This window comes from Mus caroli, unplaced genomic scaffold (assembly GCF_978045245.1).
Source record: "Mus caroli unplaced genomic scaffold, Mus_caroli_1 scaffold_1, whole genome shotgun sequence".
Taxonomy (NCBI): domain Eukaryota; kingdom Metazoa; phylum Chordata; class Mammalia; order Rodentia; family Muridae; genus Mus; species Mus caroli.
The window spans coordinates 59,085,104-59,110,618 of record NW_028227256.1 but is presented as its reverse complement, the minus strand read 5'-3'; the positions used below and the strand labels follow the sequence as shown (position 1 = coordinate 59,110,618).

At 39.5% G+C, this 25,515-nt stretch overlaps 1 protein-coding gene across 2 annotated transcripts in view; it reads right to left on the bottom strand.

Annotated features, from left to right (window-relative positions):
* Positions 1-25,515, bottom strand: part of Pard3b (par-3 family cell polarity regulator beta) — a 1,032,172-nt gene that overhangs the window by 425,550 nt on the left and 581,107 nt on the right. For both annotated transcript variants that reach the window (XM_021162850.3, XM_085837816.1), the window contains one exon: positions 11,575-11,760. In XM_021162850.3, the coding sequence (XP_021018509.1) occupies positions 11,575-11,760 (186 nt within the window). The remainder of the gene's footprint in view (positions 1-11,574; positions 11,761-25,515) is intronic.

Genomic DNA, 25,515 nt, shown 5'->3' with positions numbered 1-25,515 from the left:
CTACGCAACTTGACACTCAGCCACAAGGTTCAGATACAATTAGGAATCCTGTCCTGGTGCCGATGGGATTACATTTAACAGAAATAGGAATAAGATCATAGTGTTTTACTTTTTCAGAGACTTCTTTCATTAACTACCTTTGGTGATGCTCACAGACTCAATAAGTTAAGGAGATTCACATTTTTATAAAAATGTCCACAAAATACATAATAATGGAAGTATAAGTATAACATGCCCATAGTCATGATAACATGTTATATGAGACTTATACAAGCTTAAGTTTTGTAAACTTTGACCCCTCAGCCCTCTCTTCTAATGGTCTACTTCTCTTGGCTACAGTTATGTGGTGCTTAACTCAATGGAAAAGAGTTCTTGCAGTAGAGGTCTGTAGGATAGAAGTTCAAATGAGCAGAATGAAATGTAGAAGTGAAAAAAGAAACCTCCCTGAGAAATGATCAAAACAGATACACAGTTAAGAAGGGAAGGAAGCTAGTCATTGCATTGAGCCTTAGAGAGAAAATCTGTGGCCTAGTTGATGGCCTTCAACCAATACAGAGCAGATGGTCAGAGGACTTGTTCCCTAGTGTCCAGAGGAAGAGAAGGAGGGAGAGCTGTCAGCCCAGAGAGCATGTAGATATGCCCTGCACATTACCTGGTAGATGGGTTGTTGGTCACACAGGATTAAACAGGCCACACAAAGAAGTGCATGTTCACTTGAGAGCATTGAGAATGGCAAAACAATGGGATCAATAAAGAATGTGTAACTGTTCAGAGGCCTGCCTGCCTCATGGGAACTCAATGCCCCCTCCCCCTGGCTTTGGAACTTCACTTAACCTTTACCCTGATTTACCAAGAAAGAAATCTCTCTTCTGCTATCCAATTGTGAATCAGGCACACAGAAGAACAGGATTAAGCCTCCGTGAAATGGCGAGATGGGTGAAACAACCACAGCCTTAATGGTTTAGTCACATAAAATGAAGCATCTGTCCCAATTTGTAATATGACAGGAGGACCACTGGGCTGAATCCTGTCACTAAAATTCTCCTAGTGTGGCTGGAAGTTGATGTGCAGAATTTGAGGATGAGGGTGGAGAAGAGTGGGACATAGGACAGGGGTACTGGCACTGTTAACAGGAAATGAGGCAGTGTTAAGATCTGTAGAGGTCTGTCAGCTAGGATGACAACTCATCTACCATGACAGGAAGAAGAATAGAAACTGGAGGAACCTGAGAGAGAATTTAATGAGAGGGAAGAAAACAATTGTCAATAAAAGCTTGTACTACGAGCTACTAATATAAACTTCTTTCTAGCCACACCCTAGGTCTCAGCCATCTCTAGAAAATTCAAGTAGGATGTGTTTACTACAGTAAAGTCCAAAATAAAAAGACAGGTCAGGAGACCCACCCCAGAGCCTCTGGAATTTTTTTTTCTGAGACAGTCACATTTATCACATGTGTCACTAGAGAGTTGTGGGCACAATAAAAACCCACACACTCTCGTTTGCAGGAGTAGTTGTCCTGTTGCTATTGGTGTGTGCTTCTTGCTCATAAGATAAATGATGGGTAATTTCATTAATGGTAATACCAGAAAGACCATAGAGTCTTAACATTTAGAATGCTATCGTAGAGCTTTGAGCTTAGAAAGGTCCTCGGCGGTCATCTTGTCTAACCCCTTCCATTTACAGATGAGTAATATAATGCTCCAAGAAGACATCATTTATCTAACACCTATTAAGAGAAGGCACTTCCATATATATTTGGACTGGCTCAGCTGGTTAAGACCAAAGTTGGAAAAGAACAGAACAGACCATGTCCTAAATTCACTAGAGTGTTCTGGCTACATGAATAATAGTGACTCCTTCCAGAAGATTTAAAAAAAAAACAAAAAAAAACAACAACAACAAAAAAAAACAATGTGCCACATCTTCTTCAGAAAGATATCAGTGTTTGAAATCTAGGGACATATACAGAATGCATGGTAACAGGAAAGTATAAGAGATGCCCAAGCAAACTGGAAGACGTCTTCTACTAGACATCTTCTAACGTGATGTTGCTTGAAGAATTACTCAAACTCAAACATATCCCTCAGGAGCTTGTATATCTTTTCACTTTGAAATAATTTTCACCAAAGAAGTTAGTTTTCTATAACACTTTTTTATTAATATTATGTTCAGATAATTATTTGGGCATGAGAATAAAACCCCACAACTTTATATAACTGAATACAAATTGTCCAGTCTTTATAGGAAGTTTCTCCATCAGATTCTGGGCCATACTTATACTTTTCAAAGAAATAAATCTTGGGTTTGCAAGATGGCTCATAGGGTAAAGGCACTTGCCACGTAAACCTGGCAATGGAAGTTCGGTTCCTGAAACCCACAAAGGTGGAAGGAAAGAACTGACTCCACAGAGCTGGCATCTGGCCTCCACATGTGTGTCATGGCATGTGTGCTCACATATATAGACATTATATGCACACGTGTTTACAGTAACAATAATAAATAGTTTACAAGACAAAGCGAATCTTTCTTTTCTATCTTCTTACCAGCAGAACCTTAAGCAACAAAGTTGAGGAGAGGGGATTAAGTGAGAGTACAAACAAACGGTGACTCCCTCAGGATATTTGAGTGGTGACATGAGAAACTTGTATGCGAAATAAGTCTCTCTCTATCCTCTGATGGGATGGCTTAGAAAGTCATCAATCCTGACCACTTATCATAAAAGGAGGGATCAAGGGCTCAGAGTCAAGATGCAGGAGTATTACATCTCCCTTCTGAAAGAATATCTGTGGAAGCATTTTGTATGAATTCTTCTAATCATTTCTCCCAATGACCTTGTGATATAAATATTACTTCCTTCTATACAGAGATGTAAAGACAGAGGATCAGTTTCATTAATTGATTTCAAAAGGGACTTAGCATAGCCAGCTATTCTTATCTCTCTTGTTTCTTTTTGTGAGACAAGGTCTTGGTTTGTAGAACAGACTGATTTGAGGCTTACTCTGTAGCCCGGGCTGGCCTCAAATTCACAGCAATCCTACTGCCTCAGCCTTCTGGTGATGAGAATAGGTATGTGATCCTATTATGCTATTTTGATTCCTAAGTCACATCTCTAGAAATGATTAAGGGCAATAAAACATTGATAAAACATTTAATAAGTTTCTACTGTGTAGTCATTATGCATAAGATAATTGAAACCTTATGATAACTCTATTTCTTAAAAGAAGAAATTGAGTCTGAGAGGGGTTGGATTAATTGTGGCTAGTCATGTTCTAGGACCAGATCTGAACCAGGTCTGGGTCACTCTGGAGTCTTGTCTCCAGGCCCTTTGCTAATATTCCTTAAGCTTTATGGGTTCTTGGACCTCTCTGAAAATCTAATAAAAGTTACAAATCCTAGTCTCTTCAAAGCAAATATGTACACCAGGGTTTCTCTGCAGTTACACATTTGGATCAGATAATTCTTTGTAATGAGGAGCTGCCATGTGTTGCAGGCTATTTCATGTGCCTCCCACAGCACTTCAATGACTTCCAGGGGCTCCTGTGACCTCCTGGCTTAGCTCCTGGAGCTCAACTCTTGAGTACTTTCTCCATTCTGATCTGGTGACATTACATGGCTCCATGCACTTCTGTTGGTCTGTTTTTATAAAGCCCCTCCATGTAAAACTGTAATGATGCAAAGGAGAGACTAAGAAAACCTAGGTAAAGAGTGGGGCTCTGCAGAATATTCCAGAAACATGAAAGCTGGCTTTTCCAGGAAGAGTTGGCTATGGCCCAAGGCCAATCCACATTAGTCTAGGGTGTTGAGAGGATTAATCCTGACCAGATGTTGGCTCCTGCTTCTGCATGTTTCTAACAGGACCCTTGGTAAGGCCTCCTGGGATATTATCAACACCCACAGCCCAAACCCCAAAGTCAGACTTCACAGTGTATGTTCCCTGGAGTAGTGTATACTCTAGGCAAGGTGGCACTTGATTAGCAAGACAATTTTCCCAAATGAATCCTTTTGAAAGCTCTAAAACTACCTCTAGGACAATATCTACCTATTGTAACTTTGAAAACAAAACAAAACATAAAATGAATGTATAAAACACTGGTACCAGTTTGTTATCATTTAGCGGAACTTTGAGAGGACATGTGTAAACAAGCAGTTTGGACCATACTGGATGCCCGTGCTGTTCATGTCACACTGCCTTTCCCATGTGAGATGTTTTCAATTTACATCATCTGCCCTAACACATCTCAGCTGAGGGAAGAGAGATACCCTTCCCAGTGAGAGCCCTTCTTCATGTATGTGACTTGGCCCACATGCTTCCTCCTTCCCAAAATTCCTTTGCATGTATTTGATAGCTAGCTCCCTAGTTCCTCAAGCCAGGCTTGGCAGCCATCTTGCTCTAACAGCAGCTATTCTCCAGCACAACTAACTCCTCCTTTTCCCAGCCTCCCTGTCACTATGGCTGTTTGTCTAATGCTACCCTCATGGAATCAGTTTCTCACACACTTTATTTAGGATCCTTAGCTTCCTAGATTATAGAATAAGGAGATTTATTCTGTGTCTCTAATTTATTATAGATTGCCTAACTCACTCTAGAGGCTAAAGAAGCACTTGTTAAATTGAGTTTGAAAAAAGAAATCTTTTAGGTACATGGGGACTGGTGTAAGTTTCATCTATAATGAAGAAATCATTTAATTTATAAACTGCACCTAAGAATTGATGAGCCAAGGCTGGCTTCATTACTTTTTGTCAGCTGGCCCCATCTTCACTTACTCTGTTATTTGTAAACTTTTCAATGAATTGAATTCAGTTATCATTTGATCTCCACTCCGTTTGTGGGGAGTGAGCTGATAAAGTCCCAGCATTGGCAGTATTCAGAAATGTTTCTACAGGAACTAAAAAGATCTTCGGAGTATAGACATACATACTCAAAATCATAATGCTTTCAAAATATAGCCTAATCTCCCTTTTTAAAAAAACTCCTGGACAAATACAGGACATACATAAAAACATTGTGACTTACAGCTTCCTGTAGCCACTCTCACCATTTTCACAGCCAGAAAGTTTGAGACAGCCTGACTTAGAGTCTCAGAAGTATTCACCGGGCTATAGCATGGTAATAATATTCTGCGGTGCTTGTTTTACATTTTCCTATTTCCTGTCATCCCAACTCCCTTTCCATCCCTTCCTATCTCCTTCTGGATTTTGTACTCTTAATTTACTGTGGCCTAGAAAAGCAGCTTAAGGAAGCTGGTTAAGGCATATGTGTTATACACGAATCAGGACTATTCTGCATGAATGCATAAACAGATTAGAATCTCAGAGATCTTTCCCATCTCAACTTTATTGTATTTACTTTCATCGTCCTCTCTATGCTTTTGGGTGTCTATTTTCTGGGGTGGGGACAAGTATGCTTATTAGTTTTGGGTGATGAGAATTACCTGAGGTACTCAACTGGTGCTCTCATCTTTTGTTACCTACCTACATCCATATATAATTTACATGAACAAGTTTAACAGTCAGGTTTGGTTCCAGGAGCAGTTGTGCCAATGGAGAGACAACACAATATGGCCTGAATATGTGGGAAAGCAAAAAGTAAACAAAGAGAGGTCCAGGCTCCACATCCGCCTTAAGGTGCACTCTGTGAATTTAAACCTTCCATCAGGCCTATCCTTTAGAAGAGCCCACTAGCTACAAGCTGTGCCACTCCCCCCCCAGGGGATTTTGGAAGGGCATTTAAATTATAAACTACTTTTTAAAAATAGGTACTAGTTTTAGACCCAAAGCACCATCATCGCGATAGATCAATTTGTATAGATTGCCTTATTCTTTAAGACTATGCCATCATACATGCTTTTACACTTAATGTCATCCATGGTATCAAAAATCTACCCTGAGATGATAGTTTCAAACCTTGCTCTGGACAGACCAAATGTGTTTTTTATTTGTATTTGCACACATGAAAAAGTCAGAAGTGATAAAGATTGGCAGGTAAAGCAATAATGGAGGCTGACACAAGATGCTAGAGTGTTAGAAAGTACAGGATACGACCGTTTCGTAAAGTCCTGACCTTTAAATGCACAAATGATGACATGAATTAAGGCCTGCTAAGAGTTTCAAGACCTTAAAAGAAAAGTGACCCACAAATATTTTCCTTATTTTTTTTGCTAGTAAACATAAAATCATAAAATTCTTATAACGTGTGTCGATTACAAATCTCTTGTTTATTTGAGGACCACTCTTGAGTACTTGGTCTGTAAAGCTGAAAGTATAGAGTGTGCCTGCTCGAAACCCAGACTGCCTAGATCTCTGTCAGAGGTACAAGTTAGAATGCCACCAACTACCAGTGATACCTCAAAGTCCTCCTGTTGGTAGGAAATGCATCAGTTTTAAGAAAAATGGAGGGCTGAAGAAATCATTTAACATTAGTGTTCCTTTAAAAGCTGTCCCTTTTATCTTCCTTTGCATTCATTAATTATAGATATGCCACATGATTTATAGATACTGGCAGAAATAGAGGTAAAAATTACTCAGGCTGGGTGCTTCGAGCTGACTCTGCTAAGGGTGTGATACCATTAAATGCTCCCTATTATGTAGAGACCTCACATCTGGACCTTACTTCCAGATCTACTGCTTATAGGCATGGTCTTCCCCTAAATTCAGCCTAATCACTTGAAAGCAATTGTTGTTAATACTTGTAGTAGCTAAAATTCCCATATCCACTCTGAAATAGTAAAGACTCTATGAAATTCTACATCTTTGAGAAGAATCACCCCAAATTTCTTGAGCATACAGAATCAAGTTACTTAAATGATATCTATTTCACATTCTGGGTGCATATATTTGCAATTAGCTATGCTAGGCATTTTTCTTATACTTAATTTCACCATCATCAAGTAGTATTTATTAAGCACACACTGGGCTAAATTATTTTTGTACTGAGTAACATTTTTAAATGCATTCTCTCTGTTTAAGAGTCCTTAAATAATCCATCTACCTGATACATCACATTTGATTCCCTTAGCAAAAAATAAATAAATAAATAAATAATAAAATAAAAAATTAAAAGTTCTTATATTTGAATTTTTATCTTATTATTTCAGGGCTTCAATAGTTTATCTTCCATTCCTAACAGTAAATTCAAATGTAAAAATTATAAACCAGAACCTGTGTGATGTATTGCATGCAATTCTCATGCTTATGATAATGTTTACATCTTCCTTAAATTTATAAAAATTTATATTTTCTAAAAATTATTTCAGAAAAAAGCAGCCTAAGTAATTGTAAGCAATAAATATAAAATTAATAATAAAGTATAATATATTAAATTTTATATAATATAGTTCATTAAGAACAGAGGAAAATCTTTGAACTTGAAAATATTTAGCAAGTGATTAAGAATGTAAAGTCTTCAAAGTGACTGTAGACACTGTGCCTGTGTGACCCGGGAGGAACAGGTGTTAGCATATATTTGAAAAAAAAGGGATATTTTTCCAAATGCAGAACTGATGTTTCTTTCCGTTTAATAGCAACATCAGCCCATTTTACTTGAAGTTTCAACCACAAAAATGAATTTGAAAAAACATCCTTAAGGGCATCATAATTTCCTTCTAGTTATGGTTTTTGTCAGTAGAGAATCTAACACCTACTCTTATAGTTGGTATACTTTGTTTCTAGAAGCAGTTACAGTATCCTTTGGTACAATGCCCAGGAAGAATGACGTCAGAAACAAAGAACAGCCTGCAACAGGTGCACTGTGGAAGTGCATTAGCATCAGAACTGCAAGAGGCAGCCTGGTGCTGGTGTGGTCCATGCACATTGTAAATGCTGTGATAGAGCTAGCTCAGAGAGGCTTCAGAGGATTCTGCAAGGAACTACAGAGCCTGCATTCTGGGTGGTATTTCCCTTGCTCCGCTCATGTGTGTGTGTGTGTGTGTGTGTGTGTGTGTGTCTGTGTCTGTGTCTGTGTCTGTGTCTGTGTTGCATATATGCATATACCAAAAGGACAGAGCTCCAGTATGCCTGCACATGTCTGATGTGTGGATGTGTATGGAGACTGAACCTGACAACAGGGTGTCTTTTCTGCAATCACTTCTCAGTCTCTGGGCTCTCTCTATTCCCCACTGATTTTCTTGGGTGTCACACTGTACATTTAATGTTCTGAGTTAGTTAAGTATTGGAGACTTTTGAGTACAGTAGACCTGAAATTCAACTTGCCCTGAAAATAGCTCAGGTTCCTCCTTGTTCCCCAAAGAGCACCATAGTAGCTGCATGCGTTTAGAAGCAAATAGAGGTTTGCCTTTTTATTAGAAATAACCCAAAGAGGAAACAGAATCTTGAAAGCAGTAGCCTGGTAGGTGAGAAAAGAGACAAAAGGTCCTCAGTTAGAATCAGAGTCATTCTGAGATGTTACATCTGCCAGTAGCTGGTCTGCCGTTGTTTATATCAACAGACACTCTCAGGAGAATACAGCCCTCAGAATCCACAGGAAGAATTTGGTCATACTTTTCAAAGTAGTTTAGTTTTCAGCAATCCACCTTCCCTTAAGGGAGAAACACCTTGAGAAGCAATTAGTGGTATGAAGGGCTGGGAGACAAAGATGGCTCCAGTAGAAAAAAAACTACTTTGTTGATTTCAGATAAAATCCTAGGGCCAGATGCTAACAGGGGTGTCCCTGTGCTCATCTCCCCTGCCCCAGGGACAAGACAGTCTGTTACATTTGTTTCTCTCCAACCAGGACAGGAACAAAGTCTCCAAACAATTTTTGTAAGACATAATCCAGATTCATGGAACAGGTGGTAATTTTCTGAGGAGTAACAGTGGATTATTGGACTAGCAGGAAAAAAAATTAAAAAGTACAATTTCCTTTCCTTCATCTTAATGGGGTTCCTTGTGAACAAAGCTCAGGCCTGTACTCTGCAGAGCGAACGAGGTAAACAAGACAAATGTGTACCAACCATTCACAACAAGGAGAAATACATGATTGATGCCTCCTACTGTTTAAGAACAGCTATAAATATGCTGTCCAGTAGTTTTCAATGGTGTGACGGTCTGACTCAGCAGACCCATGTCAGGAAGAAAATTTACATAAATATAAAGTGAAATCTCTCTGCAAGAAATAGGACTATTAGAAATTGCTTAGGTAAGGAACTGTGCACTTACACAAACAGATTCACATATTAAATGACACACCAGTATCTCCTGGAGCTGAAGTTATTGCCCATTTAAAAAACAAAAGCAAAAGCAAAGATGTCTGCTTTTAATTTCCAAGAAGCCATCTCAGTTTCAGTTTCATTCTGAATAAATTCTGCAAGAAGAGCTGTCATTAGCAATGAGAAGAATAACAACAAGCATAGCACCTGGCCTTAAACAAAGCAGACACTTCGACAGCTTGCTAAGAAGGGTGAGCATAATGCAAAACTACCAGGGAGTAGCCCCTGATTGCAATTAGATGACCACAATCAGATGGTCTGAAATTGTTTTCACTCTAAAGCAATATAGCATAGGCTATGAGTCCAATGTTGTATTCAGCAAGTCTAGGCTATCTCATAAGAGTGAAGTCTTGAAGTCATTGTCACACACAATTCCTCTTTGATAAAGTGACACAATAAAAATGTAAAAATGAATAAAATTAGAGATTCCATTTTAAATACTTCTCATGGAGCCTAGCACGTGTAAAGCTGTAAGCATAATGGATGCTGATACTCGCTGCCGTTATCATTCAGTTTTCATACCCATCCTGGTTGTCTTCTTTGAGGCCCATTAGTGGGTATTTTAGATTCGCTCATAGACCTCATTGCTTTACAGATCTCCACACCCACACTTCTGCCAGTTTCACTGTGGTGACCATATTTTCATTCCCTTGACCTTGGATTTAGTTTTAGGACTACTCTGACAAGTTTTGTATTTGTGGCATGACACTGTGCCCCTTCAGAGTCCAACCACTGTAAAGGCATCTCCCATGGCTACTAGCCCTCTGATATCTGTTAGCCTAATGCCAAAGGCTTGGTCATATATGCAGAACATATTATACCTGTAGAACTACAATGTGACAGAAAACACCCAGCCTGCACCAGAACCTCTACCACCACCAGTAGCTGCCCTGCTACTGCACCATGAACAAAATAAAAGCTTATTGATTTAATCACTGCACCTTTATGATTATTGATAATGTGACACAAACTAACTGAACTGGAGACTAAATTAAAGAATTGCCTATCTATAGTGCAAGTCCCATGCTCCAAGGAAGAAGATATCAGCTTAGTGTTTAAATTGAAGAAAAAGTGGAAGTGGGGGGCACTGAAAGACATGGCTTCCTTAAAGCAAGAATTCTAAGACCTGACTATTCTCGAAAGGTCTAAGTAGGTCTTCTCAGCTTTGGTATGAAGGGATACACATAGGAAGATCATTTGCCATGGTTAGCATTCATTAGAGGCTTTGTTAGATACCAAGCCAAAGACTCTACATCAGTAGTTCTCAACCTTCCTAATGCTACAGCTCTTTAACACAGTTCCTCATGCTGTGGTGACCCCAACCAGAAAAGTATTTTGTTGCTACTTCATGGCTGTAATTTTGCTGCTGTTATGAATTTTAATGTCTGAAATGCAACCCCTCAAAGGGGTTGCAAACTAAAGTTGAGAGCTGCTGCTCTGTGTGTATTGCATCTTAAAGCATAACACTAGCTCATAAGCACTCTAAACTTTACTGACTTCCTAAGTGAGGAATTGGGGCCAGTTTGGAAGAGCAATTTGCCTATGTCTACCCAGGAAGAGAGTAATGAGACTCCAACTCTGGCATATCATTACATAGCATGAGTCAATGGTGATCAGGGACACAAACATGCTGTCCATTTTTACAATCACTTTCCTCCTCTCAGCCTGTGGTGTGCATTAATTCCTTAATCCCCGAAGCCTTATGGACTAGGTCCTGCAGATGAGAAAACGAGAGATAACTAGCCAATATCCATACCCACAGCTTCACATGAACACCAAGCAGTGGTAGCGCTGGATTTGAACAAAGGCAATCCAGTGAACTATTAGACCATGCTATCGGCTTTGGTCTCACAGGCCACCCTAACATGAAAGAGTAAGGCAAACTCTTCTCTCCTTTCTGGTTTGTTATAAGCTTACTCCAGTGCTTAAAGCGGACCACATTCTGGGCGCTGTGGTTATCTTCAAGTGTGGAGACTGCTGAATGGACTTTGTTCTACAGTGCTTCTTAGAACCCACTAAGCTTGCATGTTTTGCAAGCACAATTTTCCCATTTGCTGCCTTCATGTCAATTCATTTCCAGTTTTGTTTTTCTCATTTATATAGTTTTAGGTGTTACTCTGCTACGTTATCAATTCAGAGGGCTGTTAATGGAATACTTAAAAGAATAGTCTTAATGATAACTTTTCAGATCTTAGGAAGTACAAGCATAAGAAAGAGGTGCCTAGATCACTTCAGTCCACATACACACTTCCAGGCTGTAGCAGGAAAGCATCAATGGTTCCCATCCTTTAGAGATTGCCTCTGTCTGGGCCTCCAAGCACCACAGCTCCATGCCCAAGTTCCAGCACCCAGGCAAACATCACACCCTTACCTTGAAAGCAGCACCTCCATGGATAATGGATTTGATAAAAATCCCCAAGTCAGTTCCAGTTTCTCGAGATTTATTCCCTTTCAGACTAACCCCCAGGCCAGCAGAGCCAGAATCATTCAGGGGGATCTCCAAGGTGAGCTGCTCGCTTGACTCCAGGGAGAGTGCACAACAATCAGGTTCTCCTTTCTGTTGGGAAGAGTGAAGAGAGGAGAGGAGGGCTGATTATCAGTTCACCTTCTCAGATGACCTAGAGCAGATGCAATTGCCAAGAAGAGGTGTCTGGATCTCCAAGAGTTATATTCCTGCCAGAGCCGCTACCCACTCCCTACCCTCTGTAACACACAACCATCATATCTACCATACGACAAAGTGCGCTCTCGTGATATAAAGACCACTTCAGAAGGCTAAAACTGTAAAACTTGAAACATTCTGTAGACACTTGAAAACACAGTAGGCTATTTTAAATAATTAAAGAGGCTGGATGATGTTAAACTCAACAAATGTCAGGTTTCAGAATATTCTTAGACATTATTCATTCTCAACTTGTCCATCTCATGGGATGTTTTAGAATATAGAAATTTGTGAAAGTTTTGGAGAAATACTATACTTATATAATTTGAGACATATCATTTAGCATGGAAACCATAGTATTGGTGAAGATTATCAATAGGGGACAGAGCACAGATAAAAGTTCATTTTAAAGTTAGAGAAAACATTTTAATGGATTTAAGTCCATTAAATTTAATTGAATTTGAATTTAATTTCATCTTATCAAAAATCATGCTTTAAGCTTATATCTTTGTATAGCAGAGCCCCCTAAAGATAAATAAGCTCCTAGATTGCAATAAAAAGTAATTATGCATAATAAATATTCATGTCCTCCATGACAAATGACACTGATCCACTAGCAAACTCGTCTCCAAACAGACAGAGCATGGTGGCAAAGGGCAGGCTTCTGGGCCAGCTCTCCCGGGAGAAGGATATGGCTAGTCATCCTCGGTATAGAGGGTCTTCAGTTGCACAGTTGTGAGAACCAACACGTGCTGAGCTCATGACAAGTGCCTACGAGCCCCTCCCGCACCTCTTCAACCTTGCCGGAATGTGAAGGGGCCACAGTGCTTAACTGGAAAATTTGAAAATGAGATGTTCCTGAAAACCAGCCACTCAGACTAGGCTGGCAGTTACTTCCTCTCTGTAATTATGTCTAGAGACTCTCATCTTAAGGTCACTTTGAGGTGACTCCTCTGTAAAATTGAGTGTTTAAAACATCATCATGAGTGTCTGGATGTCAGTCTCAAATTCGTATAAAATCAGAAGTAGCAAAGAACCCATAATTAAAACAGGATTAAGGGGTCTGATCATAGCCAGAGCCACTGACCTGACATTTCCAATCCCCTAACAAAAAAGACAAGAACCCACATTTAACGTGTAAAAAAAATGGTTCTTTCAATTGCTTTTTTTAAAAATTTTTTTCTTTTTTTGTATATAAGGGTTATTGGAATGATTCTGACAAAAGGTTGTTCAAAGAAATGGAACTGCATTGCCTAATTTAATAAATCTATGGTAGGTAGCGCTCTCTCTCTCTCTCTCTCTCTCTCTCTCTGTGCGTGCATGTGTGTGTATGTGTGTTTGTGTGTGCTCATGTGTGTGCGCGCCTGTTTGCTAACTCATTGTATTAGCTAATAAGCAAATTCTATTTCTAGAATCATAGTTATATTCCCCTGGTTGTTTTTCTTTTGTTGTTGTGGTTTTTTGTTGTTGTTGTTTTCTTTTCCTCTTAATTGATAGAGAATTTCTATTCTTTACCAATACCTATGTACTATTCAAATCCTTCATTGAAATACCAGAGCTGTAAATATAAACACCTAGCCTTTACCTTTGTCCTCCAATATACATAACTTAGAATCCATAACATTTTACAGTCATTTATGATTTTGAGGCTCTCTGGGATTGAGTTACTTTAAGTCTAATAAAAAAATACAGCCAGGCAGTGTTGGCGTATGCCTTTAATCCCAGCACTTGGGAGGCAGAGGCAGGTGGATTTCTGAGTTCGAGGCCAGCTTGGTCTACAGAATGAGTTCCAGGACATCCAGGGCTACACAGAGAAACCCTGTCTTGAAAAACCAAAAAAAAAAAAAAAAAAGAAAGACAGACAGAATTAAACTATAAATTACAGGACAATTGTTTCCATTATAAGTTGTGAACATTTTAGGATGTAAAACTTGAAAGTTCTTTGGGTACTACTTAGAGAAAATTATTTTTGAAAAACCTAACTGCTTTAGAAATACAGTTATACTTTGTTTAAGAATGGGAAAGGAGCTGATGAATACACTCCTAGAATACATGACTTCCTATGGCAAGTGTACAGTGTCAGTACATAGGCCACAACAGCTTGGGATAGCATGGTGTATATGAGTGTACATTCAAGTCATTTATTTTATGATCAAGGAGTTTGCATTTGACAAGTGTATTTGATTAGTAAGATTGACAGTTATTATTGTTTTACTCTAATGCATTCAATTTGTTATCTAAGTGTGGAAACAAAATAGAGATCGTGCAGAATCATGGTTACCTTTTCATTTCAAAGTTAACTCCCTGACCGGGGGCGAAAGCCAGAAACAAAATGGAAACAACAAACCAGAGGCTGTTGGTGATACAGTTGACAAACTCCAAGTACTTAACCCACGCTAAAGCACTTAGCTTCACTATGACCCTAAAGATTTCTTTATTATCAGGGCCATTTTACAGATGAAATGTACAGATCATGGTGCATCGCAGCCAGGTACTGTGCTAACAGATTACAAGACTTGTAAACACAGAAGCGTTGGGGTGCCCGAGCTACATGGCTCCTGGCTCACACCCTTATTTATTTTTAGTGAAAGGTCCTGAGCTGTTTATTACATGTCTATGCTGTCTAATATCCTATAGTCATTTTAGTGAAAGCACTGAAAATTATCCATTACCTATGATTAAAGATGATGTGAGCTCTTCCGGCCAGACCAGCACCGGGGTAGCTAGAGCACAGGGTCGGCTGACACCTGCCAGCTACCCAGGACCCCCGCCACAGGATTTTGAGACTGCAGGTGAGTGGAACACAGCTTCTGCTCCAGTCCAATCACGCGGGACCTGAGACTGCTTTGGTTGGGGAGGCAGAAATCCGACCTCAGTAGGGCCACAAGCCTCTCCGTTCAGAAAAGCACCGGGGTAGCTAGGGCGCAGGGTCGGCTGACACTCGCCAGCTACCCACAACATCCGCCACAGGATCTTAAGACTTCTGGTGAGTGGAACACAGCTTCTGCTCCAATCCAATTGCTTGCGGGACCTGAGACTGCATTAGTTAAGGAAGCAGAAAACCGGCCTGAGTAGGACCACAGGCCTCTTCCGGCCGGACCAGCACCGAGATAGCTAGAGCGCAGGGTCGGCTGACACCCGCCAGCTACCCACAACCCCTGCCACAGGATTTTGAGACTGCTGGTGAGTGGGACACAGCTTCTGCTCCAATCTTTAAACAGTGACAACGACAACAACTAACCCCAGAGATTACCAGATGGCGAAAGGTAAACGTAATAATCTTACTAACAGAAACCAAGACCACTCACCATCATCAGAACCCAGCACTCCCACTTCGCCCAGTCCAGGGCACCCCAACACACCGGAAAAGCTAGACACGGATCTAAAAGCATATCTCATGATGATGGTAGAGGACTTCAAGAAGGACTTTAATAACACACTTAAAGAAATACAAAGGAACACTGGTAAACAGGTAGAAGACAGTAAAGAGGAAGCACAAAAATCCCTTAAAGAATTGCAGGAGAACACTGCTAAAGAGTTACAAATCCTTAAAGAAAAACAGGATAACATAATCAAACAGGTAGAAGTCCTTAAAGAAAAACAGGAAAACACATCCAAACAGATGATGGAAATGAACAAAACCATACTAGACCTAAAAAGGGAAGTAGACACAATAAAGAAAACCCAAAATGAGGCAACACTAGAGATAGAAATCCTAGGAAAGAAACCTGGAACCATAGATAAGAGCATCAGCAACAGAATACAAGAGATGGAAGAGAGAATCTCAGGTGCAGAAGATTCCATAGAGAACATTGGCACAACAATCAAGGAAAATGTAAAATGCAAAAAGATCCTAACTCAAAACATCCAAGAAATACAGGACACAATGAGAAGACCAAACCTACGGATAATAGGAGTGGATGAGAATGAAGATTTTCAACTCAAAGGACCAGCAAACATCTTCAACAAAATTATAGAAGAAAACTTCCCAAATCTAAAGAAAGAGATGCCCATGAACATACAAGAAGCCTACAGAACTCCAAATAGACTGGACCAGAAAAGAAATACCTCCCGACACATAATAATCAGAACAACAAATGCTCTAAATAAAGACAGAATACTAAAAGCAGTAAGAGAAAAAGGCCAAGTAACATATAAAGGCAAGCCTATCAGAATTACACCAGATTTCTCACCAGAGACTATGAAAGCCAGAAGATCCTGGATGGATGTTATACAGACACTAAAAGAACACAAACTCCAGCCCAGGCTACTATACCCAGTCAAACTCTCAATTAACATAGATGGAGAAACAAAGTATTCCACAACAAAACCAAATTCACACATTATCTCTCCACGAATCCAGCCCTTCAAAGGATAATAACAGAAAAATACCCATACAAGGACAGGAACCACGCCCTAGAAACAACAAGAAGGTAATCCCTCGCCGGGCGTGGTGGCTCACGCCTTTAATCCCAGCACTCGGGAGGCAGAGGCAGGCGGATTTCTGAGTTCGAGGCCAGCCTGGTCTACAAAGTGAGTTCCAGGACAGCCAGGGCTATACAGAGAAACCCTGTCTCGAAAAGCCAAAAAAAAAAAAAAAAAAAAGAAGGTAATCCCTCAACAAACCTAAAAGAAGACAGCCACAAGAACAGAATGCCAACTTTAACAACAAAAATAACAGGAAACAACAATTACTTTTCCTTAATATCTCTTAATATCAATGGACTCAACTCCCCGATAAAAAGACATTGACTAACAAACTGGCTACACAAACAAGACCCAACATTTTGCTGCTTACACGAAACTCATCTCAGAGAAAAAGATAGACACTACCTCAGAATGAAAGGCTGGAAAACAATTTTCCAAGCAAATGGTATGAAGAAACAAGCTGGAGTAGCCATTCTAATATCTGATAAGATTGACTTCCAACCCAAAGTCATTAAAAAAGACAGGGAGGGACACTTCATACTCATCAAAGTTAAAATCCTCCAAGAGGAACTATCAATCTTGAATATCTATGCTCCAAATACAAAGGCAGCCACATTCATTAAAGAAACTTTAGTAAATCTCAAAGCACACATTGCACCTCATATAATAATAGTGGGAGACTTCAACACACCACTTTCACCAATGGACAGATCATGGAAACAGAAACTAAACAGGGACACAGTGAAACTAACAGAAATTATGAATCAAATGGATCTGGCAGATATCTACAGAACATTCTATCCTAAAACAAAAGGATATACCTTCTTCTCAGCACCTCATGGTACCTTCTCCAAAATTGACCACATAATTGGTCACAAAACAGGCCTCAACAGATACAAAAATATTGAAATTGTCCCATGCATCCTATCAGATCACCATGGACTAAGGCTGATCTTCAATAACAAAATAAATAATAGAAAGCCAACCTTCACGTGGAAACTGAACAACACTCTTCTCAATGATACCTTGGTCAAGGAAGGAATAAAGAAAGAAATTAAGGACTTTTTAGAGTTCAATGAAAATGAAGCCACAACATACCCAAACTTATGGGACGCAATGAAAGCATTTCTAAGAGGAAAACTCATAGCTATGAGTGCCTCCAAAAGGAAACTAGAGAGAGCACATATTAGCAGCTTGACAACATACCTAAAAGCACTAGAACAAAAGGAAGCAAATTCACCCAAGAGGAGTAGACAGCAGGAAATAATCAAACTTAGGGGCGAAATCAACCAAGTGGAAACAAGAAGAACTATTCAAAGAATCAACCAATCAAGGAGCTGGTTCTTTGAGAAAATCAACAAGATAGATAAACCCTTAGCCAGACTCACTAGAGGGCAAAGGGAAAGCATCCTAATTAACAAAATCAGAAATGAAAAAGGAGACATAACAACAGATCCTGAAGACATCCAAAACACCATCAGATCCTTCTACCAAAGGCTATACTCAACAAAACTGGAGAACCTGGATGAAATGGAGAAGTTCCTAGACAGATACCAGGTACCAAAGTTGAATCAAGATCAGGTTAATGATCTAAACAGCCCTATATCCCCCAAAGAAATAGAAGCAGTCATTAATAGTCTCCCAACTAAAAAAAGCCCAGGACCAGATGGTTTTAGTGCAGAGTTCTATCAGACCTTCAAAGAAGATCTAATCCCAGTTCTTCACAAACTATTCCACAAAATAGAAACAGAAGGTACTCTACCCAACTCATTCTATGAAGCCACAATTACTCTGATACCTAAACCACAAAAAGACCCAACAAAGATAGAAAACTTCAGACCAATATCCCTTATGAATATTGATGCAAAAATCCTCAATAAAGTTCTTGCTAACCGAATCCAAGAACACATCAAAACAATCATCCATCCTGACCAGGTAGGTTTCATCCCAGGGATGCAGGGATGGTTCAATATACGGAAATCCATCAACGTAATCCAGTATATAAACAAACTCAAAGACAAAAACCACATGGTCATCTCATTAGATGCGGAAAAAGCATTTGACAAGATGCAACACCCATTCATGATAAAAGTCTTGGAAAGATCAGGAATTCAAGGCCCATACCTAAACATGATAAAAGCAATCTACAGCAAACCAGTTGCCAACATCAAAGTAAATGGTGAGAAGCTTGAAGCAATCCCTCTAAAATCAGGGACTAGACAAGGCTGTCCACTTTCTCCATACCTATTCAACATTGTACTTGAAGTCCTAGCCAGAGCAATTCGACAACAAAAGGAGATCAAAGGGATACAAATTGGAAAAGATGAAGTCAAAATATCACTTTTTGCAGATGATAAAATAGTATATATAAGTGACCCTAAAAATTCCACCAGAGAACTCCTAAGCCTGATAAACAGCTTCGGGGAAGTAGCTGGATATAAAATTAACTCAAACAAATCAATGGCCTTTCTCTACACAAAGAATAAACAGGCTGAGAAAGAAATTAGGGAAACAACACCCTTCTCAATAGTCACAAATAATATAAAATATCTTGGTGTGACTCTAACTAAGGAAGTGAAAGATCTGTATAATAAAAACTTCAAGTCTCTGAAGAAAGAAATTCTAGAAGATCTCAGAAGATGGAAAGATCTCCCATGCTCATGGATTGGCAGGATCAACATTGTAAAAATGGCTATCTTGCCAAAAGCAATCTACAGATTCAATGCAATCCCCATCAAAATTCCAACTCAATTCTTCAACGAATTAGAAAGCGCAATCTGCAAATTCATCTGGAATAACAAGAAACCTAGGATAGCAAAAACTCTTCTCAAGGATAAAAGAACCTCTGGTGGAATCACCATGCCGGACCTAAAGCTCTACTACAGAGCAATTGTGATAAAAACTGCATGGTACTGGTATAGTGACAGACAAATAGACCAATGGAATAGAATTGAAGACCCAGAAATGAACCCACACACCTATGGTCACTTGATCTTTGACAAGGGAGCTAAAAACATCCAGTGGAAGAAAGACAGCATTTTCAACAAATGGTGCTGGCACAACTGGTTGTTAACATGTAGAAGAATGCAAATCGATCCATTCCTATCTCCTTGTACTAAGGTCAAGTCTAAGTGGATCAAGGAACTTCACATAAAACCAGAGACACTGAAACTTATAGAGGAGAAAGTGGGGAAAAGCCTTGAAGATATGGGCACAGGGGACAAATTCCTGAATAGAACAGTAATGGCTTGTGCTGTAAGATCGAGAATTGACAAGTGGGACCTCATGAAACTGCAAAGCTTCTGCAAGGCTAAAGACACCATCAATAAGACAAAAAAACCACCAACAGATTGAGAAAGGATCTTCACCTATCCTAAATCAGATAAGCGACTAATATCCAATATATATAAAGAACTCAAGAAGGTGGACTCCAGAAAGTCAAATAACCCCATTAAAAAATGGGGCTCAGAACTGAACAAAGAATTCTCACCTGAGGAATACCGAATGGTAGAGAAGCACCTGAAAAAATGTTCAACATCCTTAATCATCAGGGAAATGCAAATCAAAACAACCCTGAGATTCCACCTCACACCAGTCAGAATGGCTAAGATCAAAAATTCAGGTGACAGCAGATGCTGGCGAGGATGTGGAGAAAGAGGAACACTCCTCCATTGTTGGTGGGATTGCAAGCTTGTACAACCACTCTGGAAATCAGTCTGGCGGTTCCTCAGAAAATTGGACATAGTACTACCGGAGGATCCAGCAATACCTCTCCTGGGCATATATCCAGAAGATGTCCCAACTGGTAAAAAGGACACATGCTCCACTATGTTCATAGCAGCCCTATTTATAATAGCCAGAAGCTGGAAAGAACCCAGATGTCCCTCAACAGAGGAATGGATACAGAAACTATGGTACATTTACACAATGGAGTACTACTCAGCTATTAAAAAGAATGAATTTATGAAATTCCTAGCCAAATGGATGGACCTGGAGAGCATCATCTTGAGTGAAGTAACACAATCACAAAAGAACTCACACAATTTGTATTCACTGATAAGTGGATATTAGCCCAAAACTTAGGATACCCAAGATATAAGATACAATTTACTAAACGCATGAAACTCAGGAAGAATGAAGACCAAAGTGTGGACACTGTGCCCCTTCTTAGAATTGGGAACAAAACACCCAGGGAAGGAGTTACAGAGACAAAGTTCGTAGCTGTGATGAAAGGATGGACCATTTAGAGACTGCCGTATCCAGGGATCCTTCCCATAAGCAGCTTCTAAATGTTGACACCATTGCATACACTAGCAAGATTTTGCTGAAAGGACCCAAATATAGCTGTCTCTTGTGAGACGATGCCGGGGCCTAGCAAACACAGGAGTGGATGTTCACAGTCAGCTATTGCATTTATCACAGGGCTCCCAATGGAGAAGCTAGAGAAAGTACCCAAGGAGCTAAAGGGATCTGCAACCCTATTGTCGGAACAACATGATGTACTAACCAGAACCCCGGAGCTCTTGTCTCTAGCTGCATATGTATCGAAAGATGGCCTAGTTGGCCATCATTGGAAAGAGAGGCCTATTGGACTTACAAACTTTATATGCCCCAATATAGGGGAATGCCAGGGCCAAAAGAATGGGAATGGGTGGGTAGGGAAGTGGGGGGCGCTATGGGGGACTTTTGGGATAGCATTGGAAATGTAACTGAGGAAAATATGTAATAAAAATATTAAAAATTAAAAAAAAGATGATGTGAACTATGTTGTAAATTGGTTATTTTGTTTTTGTTTTTGTTTTGTTTTGTTTTTTTGAGACAGGGTCTCACTATGGAGCCCTGGCTGTCCTGGAACTCACTCTGTAGACCAGGCTGGCCTCGAACTCAGAAATTCGCCTGCCTCTGCCTCCCAAGTGCTGGGTTTAAAGGCGTGTGCCACATGCCCGGCATGTAAATTGGTTATTGAATGACAAATGTTGTCTATACTTATAGAGCATATTACACATTAAAATATGTCTACAAGGTTGGGAAGATGGTACAGAGGGAAAAGTGTTTGCTGTCCAAGCAAGAAGACATGGATTAAGCTCCTAAGCATCCATTTAAAGCTTGGTTTGGCTGCATAAATCCAGAATCTCAGAATACTCAAGTATACAAACAGACATACACCACATAAATACACACATGCACACATAAACATTAAACTTATTACACATTGCCCCACATACCTATTTTTCGGAAACACAGAAGTAACAACTCTTAAAGCCTGTTCTTACTGAAGTTTAAGAATGTAATACCATATATCAATATGAGCTACAGTCACCATCCAAGTAGTGCAATGACCCCTCCATCCTTCTCGTGAGCTCTGAAACTTTGCACCATTTTACCAACACCTGTCCAGTCTTTTCATCCTCCGCTAATCACTGTTTTGCTGTCTGCTCCTGAGTTTGATTTGGTCTCTCTGTAAATCTTTTTGTTTCTCTTTTCTTTTTCTGAAACAGTGGGCTTTCGTTCCAAATCCCTCACAAGCGTCAAACGCAGGGCAATCTTCCTGCCTCCATCTCACAGTGCAGGGGTTAGAAATTCAGATTACAAGTGTGAGTTGCTTGCCTGGCAGCCCAATTCTTAACTACCATGCCACTATACATCCTTGTGTTCCAGATTTGTGACCCACCATGACATGACGTAGTCACAGGACATCCCAAGTTTAATTCCTATAATGAAAGTAAAATGATACACAATTTATAGTCTGTGCCAACTACAGATATGCTTCCCATCTTTGTTACACTGTAACGGACTCAAGTCATAATTAGGGGCTTCTAATAATGGCAAATTCCCAATGGTAAAGGAAGCCATTACAGTAGTTAACACAGCCATTTCCTCTCTTAGATATAAATGTTCCTTTACCTAATGTACAAAGGAAAAAAAATCAATATACTGAATGTCTCCTACCAATAATCCTGGTTCAAACAGCAACTCAGAAAATTAAACTCAAACCGTGTCCGGCACCATCCTGCAGCAGTTGGGGAGGTGAATAAAGTACTTTCCAGTATCTTTAATGAAAGGCATCAGAAATGAGACCAACCTGAGGTCAATGTCACATCCAGACTATAGATGATCCCTGGCTTGCTGCCTTTATGCAGGAGTTCCTCCAACTTATGTCAGGAGGACCCCTGCCTTTTCCTCCTACAGATACCTGCAACTCCACACCAAAAACAGGAGCACAGCAAGGGATACTTGTGAAACACACTTTTAATTTGCCTCCTCATTATTTCTTATAGCTTGTCAGTAGATGTCAATCCTTTGGACACAATGTTCCCAGGGCTAGACTGGGATGGATATTTAAAATGCCCCCACTATGTATCCCTAAACTCAACATCCCAGCACCTACTAGGTGCCAGTCATACAGAGTCCCCAGCTTGGACCTCCTCAAGCTTGGCACACAGACCTTTGTGCTATGGATGTGGACTGTCCTATGCAGTGTGGTTAACCACAGCCCTGTAGCCTCAGCAGTGTTGTTCCTGCACCAGCTGTGACGAGAAATGCCTTAGGCGTTGTCATATGTCATCAAGGGTAAAGTTCTATCTAGTTGAGAAATCACTGGCCTTGAATTAACATTACCAAATGTAGCCACACTGAAAAATGCCTGGGTCTAGAAAGCATAACAGAAGTCGCTGGCTGCATTGTTATTACTAATATGTTCCCAAGTCTAAAGACAACAAAACACTCTACAAACTGGGCAGGCTTTCTGTCCGCAGGCTCACGACCACCATTAGATTTAAACGGACTAGTACAGTCATGTTCTCAGCTATGCTTATGGCTAGATGGTCGCTAATTTCCAGAGACAGGTATTCAATGTTTGTGAGATGAATAGAGTAGGGGTGATGTTAGGCAATGCTACATTGATTGGTACAACTCCTAAATGATTTATTATACTTATACAAGAATCTAAGACCAAAGTATGTGACTATCAAGTATAGTCTATGAAGCTAGTTATATAACTACACTAACACATTTGCTACTTTTTACTTTTTATTTATTAAGCTATTTATATAATAATATTGACAAAACATGAAGGTAAATTTTGTGCCCAGCATGCTTTAGTTGTGTCACAGACATGCTATACTATATATATATATATATATATATATATATATATATATATATATGGAGAGAGAGAGAGAGATCATCCCATCTGCTGTCTACTTAGCTGCCTGTCCCAATTTATCTTGCTGGAAATAAAAAAAATTATCTACTATCACTAGAATAGATTGTTTACTACTATTACAATGCTGCTATTTTCTTTTCATTCTATGTTTTACAGTATTACTGAATTACTACAAAAGGAATAGGTTTTAAAAAGAATGCATGATGCTACACAACCATTTGCTATATCATTATAGTTCTAACTATGGAAGTAAAAAAAAAAACTTTAATGGCATGCATGTACACACACGCACGCACACACACACACACACACATCTACCCTATTGAAAACTATACATAGTACATATTCCTAGGTCTATTGTACCCATTATTTAATTCTCTCTATTATGTACATTTTCTGTGTATGCATTTACATTTTTTAAGATTTATTTATTTCATTGTATATGAGTACACTGTCACTGTCTTCAGACACAGCAGAAGAGGGCATCAAAGCCTATTACAGATGGTTGTGAGCCACTATTTGGGTGCTGGGGATCAAATGAGGGACCTCTAGAAGAACAGTCAATACTCTTAACCTTTGAGCCATCTCTGCAGCCCTGGGTTCACATTTTTAAAACAGTTGTCTCAGACTGTGTACTGGCTAGTTTCGTGTGTCAACTTGACACAATTTGGAGTTATCACAGAGAAAGGAGCCTCCCTTGAAAAGAAAAAGCCTCCATGAGATCCAGCTGTAAGGTATTTTCTCAATTGGTGATCAAGGAGGGAGGGCCCAGCCAATTGTGGGTGGTGCCATCCCTGGGCTAGTAGTCCTGGGTTCTATAAGAAAGCAAGCTGAGCAAGGCAGAGGAAGAAAGCCAGTAAAGCAGCATTCCTCCCTGGCTTCTTCATCCACTCCTGCAAGTCCCTGTCCTGACTTCCTTTGGTGATGAATAGTAACATGGAAGTGTAAGCTGAATAAACCCTTTCCTCCCAAACTTGCTTCTTGGTTATGATGTTTTGTGCAGGAATAGAAACCCTGACTAAGACAGACTGCCAGTGACCATCATAAGTGACCATTAGTCATGGTACCTTTCCAAAAGGTTGGAAGCACTGTGATCCAGTACTCAAAGATTTATTATCTATTCACCTATCTGCACACATTGATCCATTGGTCCATCCATCTACATTCAAATATGCAGACATACACACAGAGCGAGCTAGAGAGAGCGAGCGAGCGAGCTAGAGAGAAACACAAGCACAACTACAGAAAGTTTTATGAGACAATACTTACCAAGAGTACAACTCATATCCATTTTGGTGTTTTCTATGCTATTCTATTAAATCGTGAATTTTTTTAACTGATTACAATGTACTAGATTAAATCCATAACCTAATAATATATAATAGTTTTCATTTGGAAATCACTTCAACCATGTATATATGGTAATAGTTTTTATTAAAGAAAGAAAAAAAAAAGCAAATGGCAAATAAAGTTTTAAACACGTTTAAGAGATATTTTAGTGCTTCATCCACCCAGTTAGAATCCTAGCCTTTTCACAAGTTATCTTCAAGCTCTTATAGCACTTCATGTCTATAGAGAAATCTACATACCATACTGGATGACTATATAAAATGGTAAATATGTAATTCCTGGAATGAAGATACTTCTCTGTTTTTTATATATGTAATATTATTTATATATACCATATCCTAAAAAATGATATGTGTAAAATATCAGAGTATATATAGAATGGAAACAAAAGAGCAGATATACACAGATACACATACAGAGAAACACAAAGATACACACATCACACATCACACCACATACTAAATAACTTGTTGAATTTGGAATTCAGAGAAGAGCCAGGGCTACTCTGGCATGCATGACAAGAGCTTCTCCTTGCTAACTACAGCCATTCAATAATCTTCTCTCAAGCATTTACTATGTATTAAACACCACAGAATGCAAAATGCCCAGTTTACAAAACACACAATCGGTCAAAACTTTATTGAGCAATACGGAGGCCTCTTTCTGTTTATCTTTGTTATGTGAAGAGGAGGGGTGTGTTTAAGAAC